Source organism: Jaculus jaculus, chromosome 16 (genome assembly GCF_020740685.1).
Source record: "Jaculus jaculus isolate mJacJac1 chromosome 16, mJacJac1.mat.Y.cur, whole genome shotgun sequence".
Lineage (NCBI taxonomy): Eukaryota > Metazoa > Chordata > Mammalia > Rodentia > Dipodidae > Jaculus > Jaculus jaculus.
In genome coordinates, this window is record NC_059117.1 from 46791977 (window position 1) to 46809646 (window position 17670).

Sequence of the window (17670 nt, forward strand, 5' to 3'; positions counted from 1 at the left end):
CGCGCCCATTCTCTCTCTCTCCCCCTATCTGTCTTTCTCTCTGTGTCTGCTGCTCTCAAATAAATAAATAAAAATTTTAAAAAAAAATGTGAGAGCCAAAGGAAGGGTCCCACTCTTTACATACAGTTCTCATTTAAATTCACCTTAGGAGGCTGTGAATGCAGATTCCAGGGCTCTTCCTCAGCTCTCTCTAGTACAAAGCTCTATATGACTACTTTGCCAGCTGAAGTTTGAGTTCTATCATTGTTTTCTGTTCAAAGTGAAGTACTTGTAAGTGCCAGGCATGAGAGGCTGTCCAGAATATGCCATCTTGTATATCAGAACATGAATAAATGCCTGAGAAACTATTCTGCGCACTGACATCATTCCATATATTTTTATTTTGTGAATACAAAATGTGTGTGGGTGTCATTAAGCAGAAAAGAGAGAAGAAACAAGCCTCAAACACAAAACAAGTTCACTGTCCATGGGAAGGACTCAGCTCTGGTCTCAGTTATCATATCCCAACTATAAAATCACTGAGGAGGAAAGGAAGGTGACTGTTCAAGCTCTGCAATTATGAGGCATATCCTCATGAATCATAGAATTCCTGTTTCCTGTGCAGTCAGCAGGACATAGGGTTATACCTGACATGAGCTTTGCGATGAATTACTCCTACTCTTCTCCTGGGTTCTAAGAACAGGAATACCAAAACATCTGTCAGAGAAATGTGTTTGGAGGCTGCTAATGGAAAACACTGCATGAGTCCTTTAAACACAATGGCACCAGCTTATCGCCTGCCCTGCATGCTTCTCAGTCCACTGCTGAAACACTCTGCTATTGGCATAGAGTCTATGCTTCTAAGGCCCAGTGTCCCACACCAGTACAATCTGGGGGGAAAATATGACTAGCAATGTAAGCTGTACCAAAATGAAGCCCTCTTACCTGACATTAACTATGCCAATGATGTCCTTTGACAGGAAGCGGAGAACAAATGCATTCAAGACAAAAGTGATTAATCGAAACAATGCCTGTAGAAAAAGAAGAAAAATACATTAAAAATAAATTATTTTGCTGAAATGAGGACAGTGGAGCTCTTCTTCCTAATGTGATGTAATGGCAAACAGTAGCTTTGGATAAAAACTCTTTTCTAAGATACCTGTTTGCAGAGATTTCATTCCTTGGGCCATCTCAACATCCAGTGCAATGTCAATGAGAAGTCCCTTACTTACTAATGAGGAGAGAGACTTCAATTGGTTCAAGAGTTTCTTCAGACTCAAAATCAAGCACTCCAGGAGGCAGAAGGAGAACTGTAACTGCGGATCATGCTGCCCAACCCGCTAGCCAAAGCCCTCTGTCCTAATTAGAAATAACACACACTAAGCCAGTGAGAGTCTTCAGGCTGCAGCAGACTCAAAAGAAACGATGGGTCTAATTTCTCCTTCTTTCTGCCTAGTAATATCTAAGAATTCTAAGAACTTTTAATCGCTTTGAAATTTGCTTTCCTGAATTGGAAAACAAAACACACTAAATTTCTTTATAGGAAAAATACTCACTCTGTTCCAGAGAATTTCATTGTTTTTGTTTGTTTGTTTGTTTGTTTGTTTTCAAGGTAGGATCACACACAGGCTTGTTTCAAACTCACATGGACCCTCCTACCTCTGCCTCCCAAATGGTGGGATTAAAGGCATGGGCCACCACACCACACCAACACATATTTTATATTTAAATATATTGCTGGAGGAGGTGACTGGAAGACCCATAGAGCTTGCTGGCTAGCTACTCTAGCCAAATCAATGAGTTCCAGGTTAAGTTAGAGTCCCTGTCAAAAAATGATGTGGAGAGTAACTGAGGAAGACATCCAATGTTGACCCCTGGCCTCCACATGCACACACATGCACCCATATACACAAGTGTATAACATACAAACATGCATGCACATCACACACACAAACACACACAATATTAGAGGCTTGGAGTCAATTCACGGAGTCTTGACTAGAAAAAATACACTCAGCTGAGTCTCAACTCAGCACTTATTTCTTTGATGCACGACCTTTTAGTTTTTATAAACCTCAATTTCCTCTTCTGTCAACTTGGGACATAAAAGGTTGATTACAACAATAAAATAAGTTTATAGAAGTGAAAGCATTTTTGAAAAACAAACCCATATGAAAGGCATTAATACATTGTGGCTGGCTCAGAGTTAAAGTAATAAACTCTCAAATTCTTGCATAATAAGGGACTGGAGAGATTGATCAGTGGTTAAGATGCTTGCCTGCAAAGCCTAACAACCTGGGTTCAATTCCCCAATACCCACATAAAGCCAGATGCACAAAGAGGCATATGCATCTTGAGTTCATTTACAGCAGCTGGAGGTCCTGGCACACCCATTCTCTCCCTCTCCCTTCCTCTCCCTCTCTCTCTCCCTCCCTCTCCCTGTTTGCAAATAAATGAGTATTTAATAAAAAATTCTTGCAGCCAGGTGTGATGGCACATGCCTTTAATCCCAGCACTTTCAAGGCCACCCTGAGTCTACATAGTGAATTCCAGGTCAGCCTGAGCTAGAGTGAGACCCTACCTCGAGATACAAAAAAACAAACAAACTTGCATAATAAAATATAATTGCAAGCCAGGCATGGTGGCACACATCTTTAATCCCAGCACTCCAGAGGCAGAAGTAGGAGGATCATTGTGAGTTTGAGGCCATCCTGAGACTACATAGTGAATTCCAGGTCAGCCTGGACTAGAGTGAAACCCTACCTCAAAAAAAAAAAAAAACCACAAATATATATATATATATATATATATATATATATATATATATATATATATATATATATTGCAAAGCTAGAGAGATGGTTCAGGAGTTAAAGTCACTTGTTTGCAAAACCTGCCAGCCAGAGTTAAATTCCCAAGCAGTCACATAAAGCCAGAAACAAAAAGTGATCCAAGAATCTTGTATTTATTTGCAGTGGAAAGAGACTCTGGTGCACCCATACACATGGATAAATGAATAAAAATATGACTTTTTGTAAATGTAATTGCAAATCTACCTCAAGTTCAGCATTGCAACTTGAGGAAACACACAAGACTAAATTAAAGCACTCAAGGAATCTAAATTTGAGCTGGAGAGATGGCTTAACAGTTAAGGTGCTTGTCTGCAAAGCCAAAGGACTCAGGTTTGATTCCCCAGTACCCATGTAAGCACGAGGTGGCATATGAGTCTGGAGTTTGTTTACAGTGGCTAGTGGCCCTGGCCCACCCATTTTCTCTCTCTCTCTCACCGAAATAAATAAAATATATTTTAAAAATTAGCTGAAAGTGGTGGCATAGGCCTTTAATTCCAGCACTCATGAGGCAGAGGTAGGAGGATCACCGTGGGTTCAAGGCTAACCTGAGACTACATAGTGAATTCCAGGTCAGCCTGGGCTAGAGTGAGACTCTACCTTGAAAAACCAAAAAATAAAATAAAATAAAAAATAAGTAAAATAAAGTTTAAATTTTATGGCTATTTTAAAAAATTCACACACACACTTAAATGCCACAATGAAACTCATTATTTTGTACAATAAATATGTGGTAATTAAGCAATGTACATTAGGAACTGGGGAGATGGAGATGACGCAGTGGTTAAAGGCACTTGTTTGCAAAGCCTACTGGCCCAGGTTCAATACCCCAGCCATGATGTAAAGCCATGCAGGCATTCATTTGCAGTGGCAAAAGACCCTGGTGTGACCACACACACATACATGCACACATACAAATAAATAAAAACTAAAAATAATGATAATAAAATAAAGAAATGCACATTAGGGATGGAAAGACAGCTCAGCAGTTAAGGACCCAGGTTTGATTCCCAGTACCCAAGTAAAGCTAGATGCACAAGTGATGCATGCTCCTGGAGTTCATTAGCAGTAGCCGAAAGTCTTGGTGTGCCCATTCTCATTCTCTCTACCTGCTTCTTTATCTCAAATAAACTAAATATTTTTAAAATGCACATTTAGAAAAGTTATCATTAGCTGGGCAAGATGGCACATGCCTTTAATCCCAGCACTCGGGAGGCAGACATAGGAGGATCACCATGAGTTCTAGGCCACCCTGAAATTATATGGTGAATTCCAGTTCAGTCTGGATTAGAGTGAAACCCTACCTCAAAAAAAAAAAAAAAAAAAAAAAAAGTTATCATTGAGTCCAGGCATGATGATGCATACCTTCAATCCCAGCACTCAAGAGGGCAAGGTAGGACCAGCCTGGGACTATACAGTGAATTCCAGGACAGCCTGGGCTAGAGCAAGACCCTACCTTGAAACACACACACACACACAAAGTTATCACTGGGGAAACCAACTGCTCTCAGATTGCATTTGAGAGGCTCCACAGAAGGGTACTCATGCATGGAAGTGAAAACCTAATAATTTTTTTTTAAAAGCTTATGGCTAGAGAGGTCATAAGCTCTAAGGAAGAAAGTACCACTGGTGTCTGGCTAACTGCATATATGGTGCCCAAAGAACTGCCCTCTAAGCACTTATGTTTATTATCATATATTAATATTACTCTCACTTTCAGTTAGAGAGCTTCTCTTTTCAGATAGTGGTGACCAATGGGGTGAGTCAAAACTCACCATAGTAGTAAGAAGTGACAGCAGAGAATTAAGCACAGAATGAGACATCTCTATCACACCTTCCAAGGCTCAGAGACCATTGCAGAAGAGGTGGCAGAAAGAGTGTAAGAGCCAAAGAAAGAGGAGGAATGCTTATAATGCATTCTTCTGGACACAAAGTAGCCTTGATATTGATTGATACAGTGACTGACACTACCTACACAAAACCTGCATAATAGGAAGGGGAAAATGAAGACATCAAAATAGAAGTTGGAAAGAAGGGATTAAGTGGATGGGTATTTGGGTGAGGGAAAGAGGTTGGTGGGAAGGGATTATGATCATGGTATATTGTCTATACTTTTTTTTTTGGTTTATTTTATTTATTTATTTGAGAGCGACAGACAGAGAACAAGGCAGAGAGAGCGAGAATGGACGCACCAGGGCCTCCAGCCACTGAAGATGAATTCCAGATGTGTGCGCCCCCTTGTGCATCTGGCTAACGTAGGTCCTAGGGAATCGAGCCTTGAACCGGGGTCCTTAGGCTTCACAGGCAAGCGCCTAACCGCTAAGCCATCTCTCCAGCCCGGTATATTGTCTATACTTATGAAAGTTGACAATAAAAAGTGAAAAGGTTATCATTGTCCAAGACACCTCAGATCTCAGGCCATACCCCTATCTCCTAAGTGGTCTGAATAAAGGTTTTAGCTAATGAAGCTGAGGTTTCTCCAGCTTTACCCTACACAGTACTACCATACTAACAACACAGCCTCCACTTACTTTCATCAAGAACTTCACATTTGTTTTAAACAATCACATTTATTCATTATATAAAACTTAAAAAGAACCGGGATTGTGTACAGGCATAAAGACTCTGAATGAGATGGTTTGACTGTCACACAGCAAGCACTGACCCAGCTTAACTTGACAGGTCATTTGATTCCTAGCCTAGTCCCTCTACTACAGCTTGTTTCCTTCCTATGAAGCTACTAGGTAGTAAGGTCTAATCAAACATGGCAAAATCAACTTTGTGAATAAAGCACTGAACTCATTTATGCAAGAACTAGATAAACTTGGGGTTAAATGAAACATGGCTAACATTTATTAAGCATATATTACATATGAGGCATTTTAAGTGCTTTATGTAGATTACTTCATTTCCTCCCTACACTGACCACTCAAACCTATTACACTATCAATAACGGCAGACCTTTACTAACCACTTGTAATGTACCAGGACTTAATGGCATGACTTCAACTAATCTTCCCAATGACTCTTTGAGGCTGCATTGCTGTTCTCATTTAAGATGGAAGCTGCTGGGATGCTGGTACACTCCTGTGATACTAGCACTTAAGACTTAAGCATAAAGTTCAAGGCCAGCGTGGGGAACATAGCAAAACCCTAAGTCAAAAACAAGGTGGGGTGGGGCTGGAGAGATGACTCAGAGGTTAAAGGCTCTTGCTTGCAAAGCCTGATGGCTGGGGATTTTGAGTTCCCAGTTCCCAAGTAAAGACAGATGCACAAAGTGGTGCATGTGTGGCAGGAAACCTGGGCATACCTCTCTCTCAACTAAATAAACAATTGAAAAGAAGAAACTAGGGCTGGAGAGATGGCTTAGCGATTAAGTGCTTGCCTGTGCTGTGATGCCTAAGAACCCCGGTTTGAGGCTGGATTCCCCAGGACCCACATTAGCCAGATGCACAAGGGGGCGCACGCATCTGGAATTCGTTTGCAGTGGCTGGAAGCCCTGGCGCGCCCTTCTCTCTCTGTGTCATTCTCAAATAAATAAATAAAAATGAACAAAAAATAAAAAAAGGAGAAAACAATAAGCAGAAATCAACTGATGGGAGCCAGATGTGATGGCGCACACCTTTAATCCAGCACTAAGTAGGCTGAGGTAGGAGGATAACTATAAATTTTTGGCCAGTCTGGAGGTACAAAGTGAGTTCCAGGTCAGACTAGGATAAAGTAAGAACCTTCCTAAAAAACAGCCAAGTATTTGTTTTTTAAAGTAGATGCCTTTAACACAAGCCATCTCCCCAGCTCTCTAATTGTCTTTTCAAGGTAGGTCTCACTCTATTCCAGGCTGACCTGGAATTCACTATGTAGTCTCAGGATGGCCTCGAACTGACAACGATCCTCCTACGTCTGCTTGCAGAGTGTTGGGATTAAAGATGTGCGCCACCATTCCCGGCTTCTGCGATTATCATACAGGTAATGTATTAAGTGCATTTATTCATATGCTCTAAATTAGTCCTTATCAACAAGGAGCTGAGGCTGCAAAGGGGACGTGACTAGACCTGGGTCACACAGTACGTACTGCTGTTCTTAAAGCCAATGGAGTCGTAGTTGAAGGAAGTTTGAGACCAAGGGTGAGCCGAAAAATAGGAACCCCTCGACTTAAAAATGTCAGATTCTCCAACACAAAATCTCTCCTGCCTCTGCCACCTGGAATTATCTTACTGCCACCCGGAAATAAAACGTTCAGAAGGGAGACGGCTGGCTTGCAGTCAGCTCAGCCGACTCCCACCGCGGGTCCCAGCTCCGGGCGCGGGCGTGCGGCGCCTCCACGGCGGGGCGGCGCGGCCCGGGCGGCCCGGCTGCGGCTCCGGTCCCGGCCGGGCAGAGTACCTGGAGGAGGAGCCCCGAGGAGGCCAGCCGGGCGGCCTGGCCCAGCACCTCCTGGCTGCGCATCGCCTCAGCCCCGCGCCGTCCCGAGGAAGCGCCCTCGGCTTTGCCCGTCGCTGTGAAACGGCGTCACCGCACGCTCGCCCGCGACTGGCGGCTTGGTGGCGCCGGGGCGGAGCCGGAGAGGTCGGCCCTTGCAGCCGCCGAGTCACGTGATTTGGCCCCTAATCTTCTTTGCTTCGCTTTTGTTTCTTTTGAGGCGCTTGGGCTGATTAGATAGAGGTACATATTTTCATTTCGTCAAGTAATACAGTCAGTTTACGAGGATACAAGTGCTTTAGGGAACTGCCATCTAGACAAGTCTACTGCCTCAGACTCCTGAGTGCTGCGACGACCCTATGCGCTACCATCACGCCCAGCTGCTGTGCTTTTGAAACAGGGTCATGTAGCCCAGGATGGTCTAGAACTCACTATGTGGTAGAAAAGAAACTAAAAGTTGAATTGATTCACCGAATTACTGTAAGAGTTAATTGCTGAGGAGCTAAATTTATCTTTGTTGCCGGATGGAAAAATCCCAAAGAGAGAACTGTCCAGAAAAGGACCCAGAGGGAAAGATAGTTTAAGCTAAAACAAAGTAAATTGAAGTTTATTGTTAGGGTGGCCTGACTACAGAAATGATTGATATGCAAATTGCCACGTCTTGTTTGTTCACTTTCCCCTCCCCTTGGCTATGAAAACTATAAAATGAAAATAAAATCTCAGCTCAAAGCCAGAGCTATTTTGAAACACTATCTCAAACTCTGCACCACCACCACCACCACCACCACCACCCCACACCCGGTAAATAAACTCTTCTACTTTCACTCATACTGGTGTTGGAGTGATCTTTCCAAAGAATTTCTGCAACAGCTATGTTGTCTAAAATGAGCTTAAAGTACCATAACCATTTCCACCTCCCAAATGATGGGATTGCAAGCATGGGCTTCCACACTCCATGTCTTCTTTTAATATGGGATTGTTCACTCTTCAGATCAGCCTAGGGGTGGGAGGGGTGCACCAAAGAAGTTAAATATTGTAAAAGACAGCTGGAAAGCTGGGTGTCGTGGAGCATGCCTTTAATCCCAGCACTTTGGGAGGCAGAGGTAGGATGATTGCCAAGATTTCAAGGCCACCCTAAGACTACCTAGTGAATTCCAGGTCAGCCTGAGCTACAGAGAGAGAGACCCTACCTCAAAAAACTATATAAACAAACAAGCAAACAAAAAAGACAGCTGGAGATGTAAATCAGTTGGCACATTGCTTGCCTAACATTCAGGTTGCCCTGAATTCAATCCCCAGCAGTGTATAAACTGTAGTGGTGCAAACCTCCCCCATCTACCAGGAGGCAGAGACAGGAAGCTCAGAGGTTGAAGATTTGGGGATGAAGAGACAGCTCAGCAGGTAAAAGCACTTGCTATACAAGTGTGGGGACCTGAGAGAGGCAGAGGTAGGAGTATCACTGTGAATTTGAGATTCACAGAGACTACCTAGTGAATTCCAATGAATGAGACCCTATCTTGAAAAACCAATATATATATAATTGAAATATAAGCCGGGCGTGGTGGTGCACACCTCTAATCCTAGCCCTCAGGAGGCAGCAGAGGTAGGAGGATCGCTGTGAGTTCAAGGCCACCCTGAGACTCCATAGTGAATTCCAGGTCAGCCTGGGCTAGAGTGAGACCCTACCTCAAAAAAACAAAAAACAAATAAACAAACAAAAAAAGAAATATAATACTGTACTATAAATCTCACCATGCCCACCACAAATCTCACTTAAATTTTTTTTTATTTATTTGCAAGCAAAGGGAGATAGAAGATAGACAGAGAAAATGGATGCACTAGGGTCTCTACCCACTGCACATGAACTCCAGATGTATGTGCCACTTTGTGTGTCTGACTTTATGTGAGCATAGGGAATCAAACTCTGGCTGTTAGGCTTTGCAGGCAAGCACCTTAACTACTAAGCCATCTCTCCAGCCCAAATCTCACTTTTAATATACTTTTTAGTGGGTTTAATATGCTCAGAAGATATAGCCATCACCACTATACTATTGCAGGAAAATGTTATCACTCCCCAGAGAAACCTTATACTCATTGTTCACTCCCCAACCCCTTTGTGTCCAACTCCTGTCAACTGCTAACCCTTGTATCTTTTGTATTGATCTATTCCAGACATATTAATGAATTTTCCAGGTGTAGTGACTCACACCTATAATCCCAGCACTTAGGCGGCTGAGGCAGGAAGCTCACTTCAAGTTTAACACCAGCCTGGTGTTCCAGGCCATTCAAGACTACATAGTGAGACTCTACCTCAAATAAGCAAAACATATCATATATTAATGGAATCATACAGAATGAGGTTTTTCACTTAGCTATTTTTGTGGACCATCCATGTTGAGGCATGTACTTCATTCATTACATGAACATTCTGTTGTATGGATATTCCACATTTATAGCTCATGGACATTTGGATTATTCTCATTCTTTGACTGCTAAGACTAATGCTGCTATGTACATCTGTGTACAGGTTTTGTGTAGGCTCTTTTTTTAAATTTTCTAGAAGTGGAATAACTACGTCTATGGTAACTCTATGTCAAGCCATTTGAGGAACTAACAGGCTGTTTTCCATGGTGACCACACCATTTTAAATTTCTACTTACAATGCATAAGTCTCCAATTTCACCACATCCTTGCCAAGACTCATTATTTCCCATCTTTTTAATCACAGATATCCTAGTGGGTATGAAGTGGTATCTTATTGTGACTTTGATTTGCATTTTCCTAATGACTAGTGATGTTGCACCTCTTTTCATGTGCTTATGGCCATTTGAATATCTTTCTTGGAGACATATCTATTCAAATATTTATGGGTTGGGGAGATGGTTCAGTGAATAAAGCACTTGCCATGCAAGCATGAGTACCTGAATTTGAATCTCCAGAATCCACATAAAATTCAGGTGCTGTGGCTGTCATCTGTAATACCAGTTCACCTACAGCAGGATGTGAGGAAAACACAGGTGAAATTTCCTGAAGCCCATGTGCCAGCTAGCCTGGAAGACACAGTAGTGAACAATGAAGAGTTACCTTTCCTCAAGCAAGGTGGAAGTCAGGGACCAACAATGCCTGAAATTACACTATGACCTCCACATGCTCACTGTGGCATGAGTGCACCCCACTCACATGTTACATACTCAGAAAATAAAAATTAGAAAATTATTAGTCTTTTTTTTTTTTTTTTTGAGGTAGGGTCTCACTCTAGCCCAGGCTGACCTGGAATTCACAATGGAGTTTCAGGGTGGCCTCGAACTCACAGCAATCCTCCTACCTCTGCCTCCCGAGTTCTGGGATTAAAGGCGTGCACCACCACGCCCGGCCTGTTTTGGTTTTTTGAAGTAGGGTCTCACTCTAGCCCAGGCTGACTTGGAATTCACTATGTAGTTTCAGGGTGAACTCAAACTCATGGTGAACCTCCTACCTCTGCTGGGATTAAAAGTGTGTGCCACCACACCCGGCTAATCCATGTTTAAATCCTTCTGATTTCAGCCAACATGTATTGGATGTTTATTGCATGCCAATAAACTGGAGAGTAGGAAGGTACACACAAAGCCACAAGCTCAGATCAGATGGGAGGAATAAAGAAGGTGAACTGCCTCAGCAGCATAGCCACTTCTGTGGAAAGCAGTCCCGAGTTCAAGGATACCTTGAAAGGACTTCATAGGCAGTAGTCACAGCTGAAGCTGCCAGGTCATCCCAGGAAGCTCTCCTGCCCCTGGTATCCAGCCCTCCACGCTCACATCATGGTGGTCTAGGGACTGGGGTAACTCTATGAGTGAAGGAAGTGCTTGCCATACCAGCACAAGTACTAGGAGTCTTCTCACTGATCTGCTGAGCTCATGGCCAAGGGGAAATGCTTCCAGATAGGGTGAAAATAGTTCTCTCTCCAAATATGCTCATCATGGCTAAGAAAAATAAATAGAACAAGAGGGAATAGAGCAGGAGAAAACTGCCCATGGGAGGAGGTGGGGCTTATCCAATGGAAGCAGAATGTGTAAGTGTGTATATGAATGTGTATGTGTGCATGTTTGTTGATTGAATGAATTTGTGCATGACTGGGGCCATAGAACAACACATATGTGTATTATTGTATTTATATGTGTGAAAATGTATGAGTGTTTGATGTAGGTGGTGTGTGAGAATATATGTATAAGGTGAAATTATGTGAGCATGTGCAAATGAGTGTAAGAGTATGTATTGTATGTGTGTTGGTGTACAAATTGGTGTGTAAGCACATAGAAGTGAAAATATATTTGTATGCCTGGGTTCATGAGCTTGTGGGGTGTGTATGTGTGGTTTGTGTGTGTAATAATGTATGAGTTTGTGTATGTAGGATTTAATAGCATGTATGCAGATTGAGTTTGTGTGCTTGCTCAGGAGCATGGAGTGCTACTCCAGGAGGTGACTACAAGCCTAATGATATATAAGTTGGTGTGAGAGCATGTAGGGGTGAAAAATACATGTGACTGTATTTCTGTGTTCCCAATTGTATGAGCATGTGTGAGGGTGTATAAATGAGTTATATGTGCAGAGAATGTATGAATACATTTATGTGAGTGTTCATCTGTGCTGTGTGGTGTGGTATGTGGCATGAAAGTATGTGGAAGGAGTATGGAAGCACATGTGAGCTTTTGTGTATGAATGTGTATGGTTTCCTGTGTGTTCCCAAAATTACATGCTGGAGGGCTGTCCCAAGGGAAGAAAAAATTTTTTCCGAGATTGGTCACTCATTGCCCAGACACAGCCAGTTTGAGAGAATATTTCAAAATAGACCTGTTTGTATTTATCATGGCAGCTTTCTGCTTCACAGTAGCCAAAGAGGCTTTCTATAGTGATAGCTTGGCAGACATCTATGAAAGGCACAGAAAGTTGGGGCTTGAAATCCATGTCTCCAGAGACTTCATGATGTCAATGAGGAGATCAAAGCTCAGGGTCCCAAAGCTCTTGAGGGCAGGGATGGGCTTGGAACCCAGGCTATCCTGTGCAATTTATCAATGTACATCTTTGTCTCTCTGCTCACCATTTGTTCACATAGCAAGTATTTGTGAGTGCCCATTAAGTGCTAGATACCAAACATACTCTTAAGATACAGATAAGTATCTGCCTCACCAGACATGGCCACCACATGCCTCTAGTCTCAGCAAGAGGCTGATTAGGAGGATTGCCACCCCAGAGGCTGAGGCCAGCCTAGGGCTACAGAGTGAGTTCTGGTAAGCATGGGTTAGAGTAAGAGACCCTGTGTTGAATAAAAAGAAAAAGGAACCCTGCCTCAAGGTGCTTTCCAGCTGGTGCTAGAAGTTATATTACTAAGCTCACAGGGTAATTCCAGGTCCCAACAACTATCTTGAAGTAAAGAAGGTGTGTGATGTGACCTGGAGGCTACTTTAGTTGGGGAGTTAAGGTGGGTTTCTCCAGAATGACATTCGAGCTGAGACTAGGTAGAAGGAGCCAAGCCTCTCAAAACTGAGTATATAGATCCATCTCTTAATTGACCTACTAAAGGCAAGTGGAATTGGTCAGAAGGGCCAAAGGTCAGATGGTCTTAACCATACCCCTAATCCAGTTCTGCTGGGAAGTGCTGAAGAAAACCTTCTCCCTGTGGGCACTAGAAGAATCTTCCACCAGACAAAACCAAACATGGGGACATGGGGGTGGGGGAAAGGGCCAGGGGTTTCTGGTGTCCAGGGATCATGGCAGAGTAAGGGAGGGGCTCTGGACCAGCCCTCACAGTGACCCCAGGTAACTGCTAACATTAGTGAAGTTTGTGTCAGGCACATACCAGGTGCTTCAAAAGGTTATTACATTTAACCTCAACATACCTTACTTAAAAACAGACATACGAGGGCTGGAGAGATGGCTTAGCATTAGGTGCTTGCCTGTGAAGCCTAAGGTCCCCTGTTCAAGGCTCGATTTCCCAGGACCCGTGTTGGTCAGATGTACAAGGAGGCACACATGTCTGGAGTTCATTTGCAGTGGCTGGAGGCCCTGGCGCACCCATTCTCTCCCTCTCTCTCTCTCTCTCTCTCTCCCCCTCTCTCTCTCTCTCTTTCTCTCTCTCTCTCCCCCCCCACCTCTTTCTCTCTGTGTCTATCACTCTCTAATAAATAAATAAATAAATAAACAAAAATATTTTTAAAAATGCAGACATTGGAGCTGGGTGTGGTGACGCATACCTTTAATCCCAGCACTCAGGAGGCAGAGGCAAAGGCAGGAGGATCACCATGAGGTCAAGGCTACCCTGAGACTACATAGTGAATTCCAGGTCAGCCTTGGCCAGAGTGAGACCCTAACTCAGAAAAAAGAAAAGCAAAGAAACAGACATTGCTGGGCATGGTGGTGCACACCTTTAAACCCAGCACTTGGGAGACAATGGTAGGAGGATTGCCATGAGTTCAAGGCTACCCTGAGACTACATAGTGAATTCCAGGTCAGCCTGAGCTAAAGTAAGATCCTACCTCAAAAAACTGAAAGAAAAGAAAAAGAACCAGACATTGAGGTCACTCCCAATTTGTGCCAGGTCATACCCCCAGGAAGAAGCAGAGATGCCTCTACATACAGTCCTTTGTGACCTCAAAGCCAAAGGCCCCTAGACATATCCCCCAGCCCCTCTACCCTGGCCTTCATGTCTCACCCTAGCCCCTTGGGATCAATCTGTCCGTCCTTTCACCAACTCAGATCTCCTGACCTGTCAGAAATTCTTGAATCATGCCTCAGTTTGCAAGGACACATGGTCAACATCATTGTCCTCACAGCCCAACTATGTGCCAGAAATATGGAGACTTGTACTTGTCTGATAATGCCAGTATTTGGGAGGCTGAAGCAGAAGAATAACAAGTTCAAAGCCAGCCTGGGCTACATAGTGAAACAAGTCAACAATAACAAAAAAGACAGGGACTAGTGAGATGGCGCAATCATTAAAGTGCTTGACTTCAAGCATGAGGTCCTGAAAATTACTCTCAGAATCCATGTAAAAAAAAAAAAAAAAAAGCCAGGGGGGAGGGTGGAGAGATGGCTTAGCAGTTAAGGTGCTTGCCTGTGAAGCCTTAGGACCCATGTTCGACTCTCCAGATCCCACATTAGCCAGATGCACAAAGATGAAACAAGTGCAAGCTCACAAATGCCCACTAGGTGGTACAAGTGCCTGGAGTCAATTGCAGTGACTGGGGCCCTGGCCTGTCAATTTTCTCTCTCTCCCCTGTTGCAGTGAGGTTCACACTGCTGGCAGAAGTCACCCAACCAAGAGCAGCTTGTGGGAAGAAAAAGGGTTTATTTTGGCTTACAGAGTCAAAAGGAAGCTCCATCATGGCAAGGGGAAACGATAGCATGAGCAGAGGGAGAACATCACCCCTTGGCCAACATAAAGTGGACAATAGCAACAGGAGAGTGAGCCAAACACTGGCAAAAGGACCATAAGCCCATCTCCAACAGTACATTGCCTCCAGGAGGTATTAATTCCCAAGTCTGCATCAGCTGGGAACCTACCATTCAGAACACCTAAGTTTATGGGAGACACCTGAATCAAGCCACCACATTCCACCCTTGGCCCCCATAAACTGATAATCATCCATGATGTAAAATGCAATGCATTCAGTCCAATTTTAAAAGTCCCTATAGTTTTATCAATCCTTATGATGTTTGAACATCCCCACAATTCGAGATACTTTAACAGCCATAATATCAAAAAATTAAAAAAAAAAACCATAATGGCACAGAATAACAGTCACACTGCAATAGATGGCACTGAGCACAGTGAAGAACTATTCAACCAATACAAGATTTAAAACAACCAGAGCAAACATAAAACTCTGTGCTCCAAGTCCAAAATCTCCAGTCAATGACAAATCTCCAAGTCTGAAAATTCCAACCAGCAGCAAATCTCTGGAGTTCCAATTCTTCCCCTACAGCTTGACTACTCACAGCCCTGGAAAACTTCATTCAGGGCCAGCAGCTCTCCTTGGAAGCCATCTTGTGGTCCCGACATCTCCACTGGGTCTACACTGCAATCCACAGTTCATCCTCACAGCTCCACCAGGACTCCATGCAGGCATCCAGCAAACCTGCTTTACACTGCCCATGGCCATTTCCAAAACACAAGACCATGATGCAACTCAATGACCCTTTCTTTCCTGCATTTCTTATACTCTACAATACCAGGTAGAGTGCCAATTTGTTAATAAAGGGGGAAATAAAGCAGACTTTGAAGAACAGGATACTCCTTGAGCACTCAGATCCCTTCAAAAGAGTCAACATTCTTCCTGTTGCCCCAGTGCAGGTCAGCTGACTCAATTCCAAAGGTTGTAATCTCTCGTAGAATTGCAGCTGAATGAGCAGCAGTTTCAGCCCCAAAATTTCATTTCTGTACCATATCATTCTGCTCACACCAGTCCATTTCTATGCAATGCAACCCTGCACAAATTCTCAGGACATGGGCATAACAGCAAGCCTCTCACACAAACTGCTTTTAGCCCAGTCCAGGCAAAGCGCTTTCTCACCCTCATAAGCCAAATCTCACAGTCCCTAGTTCTTACTGCATTCAGGTCTTGCAGCTCTGACCATAATAGTCCATCAAGCTGTACTTCCAGTACTCCAAGGCATCTCTTAAGCCAAGGTTTCAAATCCTTCCACACTCCTCGTGAAAATCAGCTCCAAAAGGCCAAAGCAACATTGTTAGGTGTTTAGCAGAAAATGACACCATTCCTTGGTACCAACTTTACTGTTGCAGTCAGGCTTGCATTGCTAGCAGAAATCACCTGACTAAGAGCAGCTTGGGGGCGGGGGGAAGGGTTTATTTTGGTTTACAGGCTTGAGGGGAAGCTCCATCATGGCAGGAGAAAATGATGGCATGAGCAGAGGGTGGAAATCACGCCCTGGCCAACATAAGGTAGACAATATCAACAGGAGAGTGTGCCAAACACTGGCAAAGGGACACTGGCTATAATACCTATAAGCCTGCCCCCAACAGTACACTACCTCTAGGAGGTGCTAATTCCCAAATTTCCATCAGCTGAGAACCTACCATTCAGAACACCTAAGTTTATGAGGGACGCCTGAATTAAACCACCACACCCTTCCTCTAAAATAAATAAATAGATAAATAGATAAATAAATAAAATAAATCTAGGGGGACTGTGGATATGGTCCTCAGCTGGTGGCAATTTAGGAACTGGAGCCTTGCTGGAGAAGATATGATGTTAAGGGTGAGTTAAAGGCACTTGCTTGCAAGGCCTGCTGGTCCAGGTTCAATTCCTTAGTACCCACAAAATCCAGATACATAAATTGGTACATGTATCTGGATTTCTTTTGCAGCAAATGGAGGCTCTGGTATACCCATTCTCTTTCTCCCTCTCTCTCTCTCTTTCTCTCTTAAAGGCACAGAATGTTGGGGTCTTGAAATATATCTCTCTCTCTCCTTGCAAATATGGTGCATGCCTTTAATCCCAGCACTCAGGAAGCAGAGGTAGAAGGATCACTGTGAGTTTGAGACTAGCCTGGGACTACAGAGTGAGTGCCAGGTCAGCTTGGACTAGAATAAGACCCAACCTCAAAACAAACAAACAAAAAGCCAGTGTGGTGGTTTGAATTATGTGTCCTTCATAAACTCATGTGTTTTGAATGCTTGGTCCCCAGCTGGTGGCAATTTAGGAACTGGAGCCTTGCTGGAGAAGGTATGATGTTAAGGGTGAGATTATGGGTATTATAGCCAGCTCCCCCTTGCAAGTGTTTGGCACACTCTCCCGCTGCTATTGTCCACCTGATGTTGGCCAGGTGGTGATGTTGAGCCTTTGTTCATGCCATGCCTTTCTCTTGCCATCATGAAGCTTCCCCTTGAGTCTGTTAGCCAAAATAAACCCTTTTCTCCCACAAGCTGCTTTTCTTTTTTCTTTTTTCTTTTTTCTTTTTTCTTTTTGAGGTAGGGTCTCACTCTAGCCCAGGCTGATCTGGAATTTGCTATGTAGTCTCAGGGTGGCCTCGAACTTATGGCAATCCTCCTACCTCTGCCTCCTGAGTGCTGGGGATTAAAGCCATGCCTGGCTTCCACAAGCTGCTTTTTGTTGGGTGCTTTGTGTCAGCAATGAGAAGGTAACAGCAATAGCCGGACATGGTGGTGCAGGCTTTAACACTAGTGCTGAGAGGCAAAGACAGACGGACCCTTGAGTCTCTGGCCAGGCTAGCCTCATTGGTGAGTTTCAGGGCAAGAGAGACCCTGTCTCCAAAAAAACTGTTCAGCACCCAGTAAAAAACACGTGCTCACATGTGTGCACTTATACAAGCAGACAAGTGGCTAGCGCTGGGCTCTAGAAAATGCGGTCTGTTTCCAGGGAACTGCTTAGAGGCCTTAGAGCTCAGCTGTCTCTCAGAACCCCTGGTG

The 17670-nt window shown here is 43.7% G+C and overlaps 1 protein-coding gene across 2 annotated transcripts in view; it reads right to left on the bottom strand.

Annotated features, from left to right (window-relative positions):
- Sfmbt1 (Scm like with four mbt domains 1) overlaps window positions 1-7300 on the bottom strand; it is a 303481-nt gene extending 296181 nt beyond the window's left edge. For both annotated transcript variants that reach the window (XM_045135994.1, XM_004652748.2), the window contains exons 1-2: window positions 7212-7300; window positions 925-1010 (exon numbers count right to left, since the gene is read on the bottom strand). In XM_045135994.1, coding sequence (XP_044991929.1) covers window positions 925-1010; window positions 7212-7274 — 149 coding nt within the window. In that variant the 5' untranslated portion in view covers window positions 7275-7300. The remainder of the gene's footprint in view (window positions 1-924; window positions 1011-7211) is intronic.
- Window positions 7301-17670: the final 10370 nt, after the last annotated feature.